Consider the following 12,252-nt stretch of genomic DNA (forward strand, 5'->3'; position numbering starts at 1 on the left):
ATGGTTGCCACACATGAGAAATTGTCAAGTTGTCATTTAAATGTTAAACTGGGTTTTATGGAGACAGCATAGTGGCTGCTTTGGGAGCTTGATGAGCAACACAAGGATGGTAGAGGGCCTCTGCAGGTGTGAAGTTATGACAGCAATATTTAGAAGTCCAAAGTGTAAGCCCCTGTTAAATTAGTTACTCTCAGAGAACATTTCTGAATGTAATTAACATTGCATTAATTGCTGGGGATTATCTAGTTCCAATTTTGAGCCTCTTTCAGCTTCACTTGCAGTTTCCCAAAGCAGGCCTGTCTGTTTACACAGTGCATTTGTCCTGATGTTATTTTGCTGATTCAATCCTTCTGTGAGCACTTGTGCCTGGGAGAGTGAACAACAAACATCAGACTACGTGTTATTTCTGTGACCTTCTGAATATCTGATCTGAACACTGCAAATCAATCTCTACTCCAGAAAGATCTGTGGTGGGAACAGACGTAGAAAACAGTTGTAATGACATAAAATAGTGCTGGTGCTCTCTTTAGGGACAATTTTTTCTCTTCTTGTAAAGAAGATAAATTTGGAGCATTTTCAGAGCTTCTGTGATCTTGTTCTTCATTTAAAAATTACTAACTCTAAATTTATTTCCAACACAGCATTGCTCAGTGAATGGTGTATTATTGCTACTAAACCAGAGCATAGGAAATACCCACATGCTGTAATTTTAAGTGACTTTTAAAGAACTCTTTGAGGAGTCCCATTTCTGCAGAGCTCACTGCTGGAGCAGATTTAGTGGGTTGTGCTGTGCCTTGCAGACGAGGCTGCAGACCACTGCAGTGGGCCAAGAGCACTGTGCCCCAGGGCCCTGAGCAGCTTATGCCATTCTTGCCTGGGAAAAGAAATGACTGCAACCCTTAAACCAGGAGCAAGCCACAAGCTCAGGCATGTGCAGCTCAACCTCCTCTCTACCCCTCCTCTTGCCCAGCTGCTCTGAGTCCAGAAGAACCAATGTATGAGAGATTATCCTCATTTGCTAAGCAGATCCTGAGACCTCAGTGCTCTGAGCAATGAGGCTGTGATGGGTTTTTACCTCCCTGTCCCAATGTGTTGAGACAAGAGGGCAGCCCAGCCTTGTGCAGTGAGTGTGTGCTATGCCTTGGTAGGCAATCCTTCCTACTCAGTGGTATTTGCTTTCCACAGGCTTATAAATGTGCTGAACTGAATTCCCTAAGACAGAGGTAAATTATAAGAGAAATCACTTCGGGAAAACAGAAATCCTCACATGCCAGTGAGGAGGTTTTAATCTGCACTAGAAATGGGCGAAAACAATAAGCACCATGCATCACTTGAGCATGAATTATTTAAGGATTTTTCTCTTCCCCTTGGAGTTCTGAATTTTCAAGGAAAAAACAAAGAAAAGTAGGCTGGAATAGAGGAGGGGAGCAGATGGGAGCAAAGGGATGAAAGGGTACTCACTGTGGCATGATTATGATTTGAACAAAGCAGATGAAGAGGAAGACTAGGGAGGCACAAGCCACATAGGCTCCAAACCTGTCATCCACCTGCTTGGAGTACTGCAAAAAACCACAGTTATTCTGTTAGTGGGAAGTTTGGCTGGCTGCCTTCTCTCCACAAAAATTTCTTACTTGGCTTTTGCCTAGGTCTTTGTTGCTGGTAGGAAACAACATTCCCAACTCCCCTTCCCCCCCAAGCAATCTGTAAGGGCTTGAACAGGCCCAAAGGCCAGGGAAGAAACCGACAGCGCTGGGTGAAGAGAGGATTCACCAACTGCCCCTTGCACGAGAGGAACAGAAATGGATTATCTGGTGCCAAGATTCTAGGTCACTGTCATCAGAAATAAACTTCTTGCATGGGAAGTTTCCTCCAGGAGGGACAAATGCAGCTAATGAGAAAACCTTGCATTTTGTGCAGATGACTTGACTCGTTATTGGCAGTGCAAGGCTGCCGTGGCTTTCACACAGCCACTCCTTCCAACTTCTTGTCAGCATTTTGACCACGTGGGAGCTGCCCCCAATGCCCAAAGGTGCTTTATTTAGCTTGAAGCTCAGTTCTCAGCACAGACCATATCAGTGTTTGAACCACAAAATAAAAGGTGTTCTGAACAGGTGAACCGCTAATTTCCCTGGCAGTTTTCAGCTGTAAAATTGAAGAGGAGGAGTGGGGGGAAATTACATGCTCAAGCTTTTATCCAGTCCCACACTGATTCATTGAACAGCTGTAAACCCTGAAAAGATCTGCTTTTGTAATAGGTAGTCATTCTTGTCAAGGAAAGACTGTTTCTAAATAAAATTATAACATAATTAGTGCAAACTTATTTTGAAGTGTTCTCCATGGAATAATGAGCTTAACCCAAAGACCTCTCAAGCATCCTAAGGATATGTGCTTGAATAAAAAATGAAAGAAAAAAGGGATTACTTTCTTTGTGCTATTAAACCTACCATTTCTTATGGTACCTTTAATAATGTCATCCAGGTACCTCTAGACTTAGAAATTGGACTTGGAAATTTAACTTTGCAGCCATCTAGAGCTGATGATAGCTGATAGTCTCTACTATATAGTCAGGGAAATGATCTTTGCCTGACAGCAATATCTGAAACCAGATCAGAAAGAAATCAACTGCTCATGAGCTTTAGGTCTGTTACTCCCCTTTCTCATATTTGTGGGATAGAGAACTATTTCTTGCTTAAAATGGGTTCCCAAAAATATCCAGAGTACATATTGCATCTCAATGAGCCCTAATAGTACCTGGGGCTCTTTGGGACAAAGGGCAGGGAAAAGTCCCTCCAGAGGAGGTTCAGAACTTAGGTCGGCTGAAGTGGGTTTCTGCAGTGATTTGATGGAGAGAAGGAGTGACTGCAATCTCGGTTTGGAGTCTCACAGTCAGAGAAACAATCTGGTTTATTCTGGATTCCCTTTACCGCTTATCACTGCACATTCATGTGTGTCTGATAGAAATGGCTTTCCTGGCCAGTGCTCCCTTCAGATGACTGTGATTTTTTTAGGACAAGTTATATTAAGGTTTCCATGAAGAAGCATGGATTTTTTAAAATCACAACCCCACCTCCAGCACCCAAACCACATCTTAAACCCTAGATATAACAGCCTGACCTTCTGCAGGAGAATTCAAACTCCTAACAAGGCTGCCTGACGCACTGCAATGGTTTGTGGACAGCGTTACCTTTTTCTCCAAGTCAGGCTCCCTGAATGTTAAGAGGAATTTGCGCACGTGCTCCGAGCGCAACCGATCGATGCTTCTGGCGTCGATGGCCCGGCCCAGGAACTCATCCACTTCATCCTCTGGGTTCATGCTCTCCTGGGTGCTCCTGAGGATGCCACAAAAAGGGAGCATAAGAGCACAAGATAATTTCTGCCTCTGCACCGTGTGTTATTGCAGTGCATAATGAGCTGGAGGTCAATGGCATTTTGCTTCATTGGGAAAGGGACTGGGAGCAGAGAGGGGAGTGGTATCAGCTCTGAGCTCACTGCCAGTCCTGAGTCATTGCTACAAGGCTTCTATTTATTTGCCCTGTTTCTATACTACATCTGTTTCCTTGCACTCGGGTCTCACTTCCATCCCCCACCATCTATAACCACCAGGTAGCCTCCTTCCCCTTGTCCTGTGACTTATCCTGCACTGCTGTACTCTTGTAGCTGTTAGTGCCTGCACTGAAAAAAATTATTTATGCCTCCAGTCATATTTTTTGCTTTCTAATAACAATTTCTGTAAATATTACTATGAAAATTTCCAAACTTTAACAATTCTCCCTTTTTGAGAAAAAATTGTTGACAGAACAAACATGTTCTGTAAACATGTTTGGGGAAAAAAATTTGGCCTGAATCCCCTTAACACAATTACTTATGAGTATAAAGCATAAAACAGAAATAAAAATCTGTTTACAAGATATTTACTTAAGGAAAGGTTGCAAAAGAAAAAGGCCACAGAAGAAAAAAATAGAAATTAGATTTTGCTTTCTAAATATGTGGAACAAGATTATGATCTTTTGTGTCAATGTTTTTTTGAATCTGTCCTATCACTAGAGAAAAATAAAGTTGATTTTCAAAAACTGTTGAGAAAAAATAACACTGTAAACTTCATTGTCCTGAGGCATTTTGCACTGAGGATCAGGAAACCTGAAGCACCTCCCCAGATTCTAGTTATTTTTAAAATTTTAGCAGTATTTTAATGACTTGATGCTGTCACTTTAATGGCCTGCCCTCAAACGAGCTATAGGCAGAAATTAAAAGCTAATCCTGAAGTACTGTTTTTCTGCTTTGCTTGCATGATCGCCCAGGTTATCCCCAGGGTTTGCCAATAGTTATCCACTGAAATATGCCCCTCCCTTGCACGGGGTATATTCCAGCAGATAACTATTTCTGTGTGCAAACCCCTCGGTGGCACAGCTGGGCTCCTGCTGTGTGACCCTCAGCTTAGGCACTCTGGAGGGAAAATCCTGGGGGCTGACAAGCACGATGAAAAGCTACTCTGCTTTATTTCCCTGGTTTCATTTGCACTGCACCAGAGCACACAATGCACTCTGTGTTGCAGCCAGCAGGCTCCCACAGGTAAGGCTGTGCTGGAAAGCTGCTCATAAACCAGGATGTGACTCTGTTTTAAAAGTTAAAGGTCTCTTTCCAAAAGGAAGGCTCTTTCACAGCTTTCTGCAAAACTGGGTCAGATTTTAAGAAGGTCTCTGTACCTCAAATCTTCTCTGCATCTCTTGGCAAGAGAAAAATAAATCAGGTCTATCTGCTCATTTCCATTCTACCACTCCTTGACCCAGCTAGCAAGCTGAATGTGTCTGCACCTCAGCTGGGTCATGACAGCACACCAGTGGCATCTATTCAATGGCCATAGAGCAGTTACAAGCCTAGTTTGCCTCAAGGCCTAATCTCTATTTTAGCCAACCTTAGTATTTCAGAGGGGTCAGGGAAAAGAGTTGTTGGTTTTTTTGGGTTTTTTTTGGGTTCTAGAAGTTATTTAGTTCCTAGAAATTCATATAATCATCTTTGAAAATAAAAGTGTTTTTTTCTCTGCAAGGTCAGGACATTCAGTTTACTTCCTCGGAGGAAGTACATCTGCTTGAGCATTCAAGGGGATGCTGCTTCTTCTCATTCAGTCCTTGCAACGTCTTCTGGGCTCATAAAAACGAGCAAGGAAATCATTAGGCTTTGTATTTACAGAATGCCTTCCAAGGTCCTGTGAGTTATGTACACACTGGGGCCACTGACATTTCCCCACTCCGCAGCACGCAGTCGCGATGCGCTCTCCCTGGAGCCCGCACAGGAGGCAGCTCAGCATCTGGGCAAACAGCAGCCAAAATTCAGGTTCCAGTCTAAAAACGCCACTCAGGAGGATGCAAAGAGAAGAACCTGCCTGAGTGGTGTCTACCTCAGCTGCCTGCAGGTCTGAATAGGTTGTTTTACTGCTCAGGGTGTTTCTAATACTACAGTACCCTCCAAGGTTGCAGGAATTACCCCTGCTGGTTTTAAATTGCCTTGCTGGGACATTGGCAGTGGGCAGCCACCCTCACACAGACTGCAGGGAAGCTCAGTCACCTCGCACAGACTGAGCTGTTCAGGTGACTTTCACAGCCCATTGTACCCAAGCTCAATTACAGTACAGCAAGTTTGGGTTCATTTGCATAAATGTAATTTTAAATTAGTTCCCGGTTCTAAGGAGTGCCCTGGAGGCAGTGCCTGTAAGTCAGAGCTGAGGTACTGCCATAGATTAATGAAATTAATATGTCAAAATGCCTTTTGATATATTGATAGTATGGTTGGTGGAGGGGGGGAAATGAGGGTTTCAGGCTGCCATGAAACTTCTAAAAACACCTCCTAAAAGCAGTGCTGAGATTTCTTCAAATGCAGCCAACAGAAAATTGTGTCAAAGGACAGGAACAGCACAAACAAGAGCTTGTAGCAACTTTTTCACTCTGCCTGCAAATGTGAACACTACCAATTAACCCAGAGATGCTGGCTTCAGAGTGGTCCAAAAATGTGCTGCTGATTTAATTACTTTCTGCCAATGCAGAGTGTGGCCACTGCCAAAACTACACGTATGCCATAATTTTAAATGCTTCATGCTTAGGTTGAGTAACTAAACCTGCACTCATGCAATAAGGTTTGGTCCTGTTTTCAGGGATGTGTGCTGCCCATGTCCTCCTTTGCTGCCAGAAGAAAGTATTGACCCTCAGTATTTCTACACATGAAGGAACTGCCTTAGTTCTTGACATGGTTTAGGCATCTAATTTTAACCATTCTCAGCATGAACATACTCTGCTAGAGATTTATTTTTGCCAAATCTTTGTACTTGAGGTAAACAGATTTCTGGATAAAGAGAATCAGAGGAAAGTAGTAGCTTCTTTTGGTACTGAACTGAAATGCAAAAATCCTGAAATCTATAATATAGATTATAATAAGCTGGCACCATAATAAGCTGAGTGAGACAGCTCAGCTATTGGCTGTAACAGCCCAAGGAGCCTTGCAAACTATAGCATGAAGAACAGATATTATTGTCCTTGGAGAAACAGAGGAGATGCAGCTCCTCAGCTGTTGGGTGACTGCTGTAGACCAGCACTGAGGCAGCTGATTTTTGTGTTTTCTTGCAGAAACTATGAGGAAAAATACTGTTTCATGAGGGATACTGAAAATTTCTGTATTCCTACGAATTATTTTGTTGTAATCTGTTAACTCTTTTCTGCCCAAAGCATATCTAACATCAATGGAGTTTTCCAAAATCCATGGATACAATAGGAAACACTGGAACCAGAGAAACATCTCAGGGTGCACAGAGCTAAATGCCACAAAAATCCAGTTTGCAGGGAAGGGCAAGGGAAGGAGAGAATTACTCTTAATATTGCCATGTTCAAACTTATCACTTTCCTTTTCCATTTAGGGAGCTGCTCTCAGTGCTCAACCACCATAATGTGAATTTTCCCACAGCTGGATGCCTAGAGCTCACAGAAATCCACTCAGACTGAGAAACATGACAAAGAGCAACAGCAACATATTTTAGGCATCAGTCTCCTCTACTGTTGCCTGGCTCGCTCTAATCAAGGTTGTAATTAATGCCATTCAGCAGGACTGAACATGAAGTTATTCTAAACACCTTCAGTACAGGAAGTGCTTTGGTTGTGTCCAGTTATAGAAGCTAAAAAGTGAATGTGTTTGGGTTTTTTCCCTCCAAAGGCAATTTTTCAAAATACCACTCTCATTAAATTGTTTTAACAATTTCTCTAAAGTTCTATAGGAAAAAAAGTGAAAATGCTGCTAAAATTTGGCTATATTTTAGACCATGAAACTTTGAATTTACTTTTTCAAACAAGCCATCATTTCTGAGTTTATTTTTATATGTAGAAATAAGTAATATGCAATAATGAGTAATATCAAATATATACAAATAAACTCAGAAACTATACAAGCATTTCAATACATACATAAACCTTTCTTATTGGAGATGTCCAACACTTATATATACTTTAGAGAAAGATTTTGTCTTGGGTTATTTTCAAAGAGTGGAGATTATTTGGGGCAAGGGGAAGTGCAGCAAAAGCATTTTAATTATAAAAGCAAGTTAGAACCACCAAACAAATAAATGTTTTGAGGGCAGTGGCTGTTCTGAATGCACATCAGTCAATCCTGTGCCCTCAACTGTCCCTCCAGGACAAACCTCTGGGGAGTCCAAGCATTATTTTTGCCTTCCGGGCATCAATTCTTGTCCTTTTTTAATATGAGAAAAAAATCCCAAACGTGTAAATATAACAGTGTATGACAGAAGTAAATTTGCTTACTTGTCCTTGGGGTCCTCGAAACCCTGAAAGAAAGGAAAAGGGCACAAGGGTGAGCAAACAGGCTGACCTTGAGAACACAAAGCATCCCGGGAACGGCATTTCACAGGGGACTCCTCAGGGCCCTCATTTGTTAGGTGTGGATGGACAGCTTTCCCACCCACAACAATATTTCGTGCAGCCCTGCCAGCGGGCAGGCAGAGCAGCTTTGGAAAAACACACTCCTTCAGATATAAATTCATGGAAGTGCAGATTAAGGAAATGTTCCAGCTGACTGCTGGCACACTTTATTTCAGGTGTCTTCTGTTTGCAGTCACCATTACAAATGATATAATGGAAATTGCACTGATATTGTAACTGAGGATGTGTTTTACTTGAAACAAAACTCAGAATGGTAACAGAAATCAACAACCCTGTATTCAACAAGGCTGCATCTCTTTATGTCAGGGCTCATCTAAGGGCAATGGATGCATTTTGGTTTGCATCTCTCCCAAGGGTCTCCCTGCTCCTCCCCTCATCACATGCACACACAGAACATGTTTTCTTGAATAAGATTTCAGGAATTATTTATAATATTTGCAATGGCCCAAATATTCACAATTCTTTCAGGACCATCTGAATTAAGTATTTATGAGTCATCCATAGTTTTAATGGCTAGAAGGCCTTAGACAAAATTTTATACAGAGGCATAAGTTCATATGCTTAGCATTAACATACCTAACAGAACAAATTACATCAAAATTGCCATTTTGCATGGGCTGAAACAAAATGTGCCCTCTGACATCTTGGCTTAAATTTAACTGTAGTCAAGAAAAGTTGTATATTTGACAAGTAGGGTCAAATACTCAGGCACAGAGTTTGTACCCTGTGTTCCAAAACATAAAACAAATGTAGCTGGGAGATATGAAGAATTGCTTTTGTTTTTCTCCCAGAGACCTCAGGCCAAAACTGCTCAGGGCACGTGAGGATATTCCAGCTGCTGGACCTGCAGCAGCAACCATTCTGGGGGCAGCACACTGAAATCCATCCTGACTGTGGAAAATCAAACATCTTTGGACAAGAGTCTTCCCACAGGGCCCTTGTCCAAAACCATCAGAAACAACAACATTGACCAGATACTAAATGAGAACAGATTTTGCTCTTGCAGTGAGTTAGCAATGTGGCCACATGGCAGAAGGAAAGCCAACACACCAGCTTTGCCAGAGGGAAAAAGTGAGGTTTGTCACTCAGGTCAGCAGCCAGGACTGTGATTCACTGAGAGAGCAATTCCCATTTTTGCATACTCTGTTTCAGACTAAAACCACACTCCTAAACAGAAACTGCCACTCCAACTTAACCCATCAGACATTCAGATCAAGGAAGTCTCTCAGTCTCATGTCACAACCACCAGCATTCAATGGGAAAAAGGAAAACATAATGTTGATTCCAAGTTAGCAGGTCCAGATATTCAAGCAAAAAAAAAAAAAAGTACTTTCTGATTTCATGTTAAAGAGTGATCATTCAACTTTTTGTTGTGTGTTTTTTTCCTTCTTCTTTTGCCTAATTATTTTACAGTTGTCAGAAATATCTGATTGATTTATTTATTTATCCTCTAAGTAATCCTACAACACAGTGCCAAAACTGAAAACTCACTGATTAATCATGGAGACAAAATGCTCACTAATTTGTCTGGTGTCATAGTCAGTTAGGCTGGGAAAAAAAAAGAAAAAAAGCCAACTGAACATGAATAGCTACCAGCCAAGAAATAAGCAGAGGGAAGGGATGAGAAAACAGCCAGTACTTTATTAGACAGATATCAAGGTCACATTTTCAAGCTTAGCCAGTTGGGAACTGGATGACTGTCTGCAGTGGGAGAGTCCCCTAAAATGGTCTGATTTTCACAACCCGCTGTGTAACCCTCCATCCCACTGAATTCCTCAAACTAAACACAGATCTCACCTCCTGCCTTCGAGATGCACAAGTTTGAGGACATAGGCTGACCAGGTCAACTTACTAAAACACCTCAGCAAGCACATACTCAAAAAATTCCCCCATATTTCAAGTGTGCAATAATATTTAACTGGCCATTTATATGGGTGAACACTTAATCCACATGGAGTTTGATTCTGCCCTGCTTCTCTCCCTCGGCAAAACTGTTACAAGGAAAGATTCTAAAACAAAAGAGAAATAAATTTTAATCTAAAATACTAAATTGTGCTTGAAATTCTGGAAATTATTCTTGCTGGTAACTCAAATTAAATTGGTGCTTCAAAACTAAAGACCAAAAAAAACCCCAAAAAACATATTTCAAGTAAAACAGAAAAGAAAAAGACTATCACATTTTCTTTCCTGGATCTCCAGTTAACAAGGCTAAATATTTAAGAGTGACTTGAACTTTAATTAGCGAGAATCAGCTTAAAATTAAATGTTGTAGGAACCTGTTTAAGTTAAGCAAATTAAATGATTCACTTCAAACGCTCCTATTTCATACTAAAGATTCTTCAAGCAGAATTGCCAAAAATGGAATTGTTATGGAGAAAGGTCTGTGGGATTATTTTGGGAAAAAAAAATCCTTTAAACACATTTATTATCCTGGTCATTTATTAAAGGATATCTTTCTTATTTGCACTGGAAGACTTTGCTAGGATATAGAGCAAATACACCTCTAGGACCTGGCTGTGACCAGAGATTTTCCTCCCTCTCCACTAAAGCATCCATGTTTCAATCACTCACCAAGACGCCTTTCAGGCAGAAGAGGTGATGAGGAGCTCAGGGTCATGCTGCCCACCCTGCTTTGGGTTGGGAGGGAAATTTCCCCCTGGGTTTTGGTTAATGTGCTTTCACCTCCTGCACTCCTGTGGGCATGCTTGGTTCATTGAAAAATCTGCACTTCAGATTATTTCCTTCCCCTTGCACAAGGCTTGAGAGCACTAATGACATATTTGTCTTTTTTTCTTCTCCACAGCTGGCAAATACTTTAGTATCTTCAGGAGTCAGATGTTTTGCTCCAGTTAAAGCCCTTGGCTCAGAGTAAGGCTGCTCCCATCAGATGCAATGGTCTGTGTTATACACAGGATAACACACAAGCAAGCCTGCAGGAATAGGGTTAGATGGATTTTTCTTCATTCCTACTCATAATCTGGTAGCCAAACTTCCAAACTCTACAGAAATACAAGGGGCTAAAGGCACTGTCCAGCACCCCTCATGTGATCCACTGGAAGCTGGACAGCTGGGCTGGGGCTGGGCTCAGCCTGTTTGGGTGCTGCTGCACAGATACATCAAAATTGGCATTTCTGCACAAACATATACAGAAATCTGAACGCCCCAGGAAAAAAAGAAGCTAATAAAAATGAGGTGCCTGTCATTTAGGAGAGGGAGTGCAAAGGGATAGAAAGAGAAACAACCAATTCCTGGAGTTACGAATATAAATCCCCTCTTGACTGCTCATAGATTTGTACCCAGCAGGCTGAAACAATACCGTGGTTTTCTAGGGAGCTGTGAAGGGCTGGGAATTGTCAGCAGGGATTAAAATGACAAAAGTGATGATGGCTACAAGAACTGGACAGACAGGAGTTTGCAGGAGTTCAAGAATAGCTCCATAATCATGATGAAAAAGTTGCCCTTGTTCAGGCCAAAATTCCTTTTCTCTAGAAGGGACCGTGAGGCATGAGATAGGTCTTGCCACAGTACAGTACTTATGGACTGCTGCACATAGGACCTCATGCAAATTTTATTCAGTCTCATTTTAAATATCCCTGATACTGGTGCTTTTCTCAATCCTCCAGGAAGCTGTATTACTCTGCCATCAGATTGCAAAAAACAAAGGTAATAGCATTTAATAATTGCTCTGAGAGTAAGACAGTCCTCTCTTTGACTTCAAGAACAGCCCAAACTCAGCTGAATCAACTCCCTTAAAGGCTCTGCTCTTTTGTCTTTTCTACAGGAGATTATTAAAAAAGCTTATTGCTTTATGGCAGGTCAGGTGACTCAGAATCTACACTGACATCCTCAGTGGGAGTAGATGTGCAGGAGGAAGAAAGGAGGGAATGTTATATTACTGCATCTGTCCCCATGGCCCCTAAGGCTTACTACTTTATGGGGGAGATTTTATGAATATCTATTGTGCTAAAAGCTCATATGACTGCCATCTCTCTGCTTGACTTCTAAATTAACTAAGCCCTTTTCTTTGAAGATTAAAACTGATTCCTTAAATAGAATGACAAAGTGTTTGTCAAAGACATGACAAGCTGATTGCTACACCATAACACTTCAAATCAAGAGCGATTAGAAATAATAATTCTAACTTTGAGAACACTGGCTGCAATTATTAACATATCGTAAATATGCAAAGAAAAGTGGAGTAGATTTTATGTGCTTTTAACTTTTCATTTAACTCCAAAAATAAGGCAGTAGAGGGGCTGATGAGCTTCATGACCTTCTTAATGGCAATGTGTGTGGGAAGCATAAATTCCACCCTTAA

General features: G+C 41.4%; 1 protein-coding gene across 1 annotated transcript in view; it reads right to left on the bottom strand.

Moving 5' to 3' along the window:
• Positions 1 to 12,252, bottom strand: part of ADCY5 (adenylate cyclase 5) — a 204,873-nt gene that overhangs the window by 23,260 nt on the left and 169,361 nt on the right. Inside the window, exons 9-11 of the mRNA XM_039699111.1 lie at positions 7,797 to 7,819; positions 3,185 to 3,329; positions 1,462 to 1,559 (exon numbers count right to left, since the gene is read on the bottom strand). Of these exons, the coding sequence (XP_039555045.1) occupies positions 1,462 to 1,559; positions 3,185 to 3,329; positions 7,797 to 7,819 (266 nt within the window). The remainder of the gene's footprint in view (positions 1 to 1,461; positions 1,560 to 3,184; positions 3,330 to 7,796; positions 7,820 to 12,252) is intronic.

The sequence above is a fragment of the Passer montanus genome, unplaced genomic scaffold (assembly GCF_014805655.1).
Source record: "Passer montanus isolate IOZ18808 unplaced genomic scaffold, ASM1480565v1 scaffold1, whole genome shotgun sequence".
Lineage (NCBI taxonomy): Eukaryota > Metazoa > Chordata > Aves > Passeriformes > Passeridae > Passer > Passer montanus.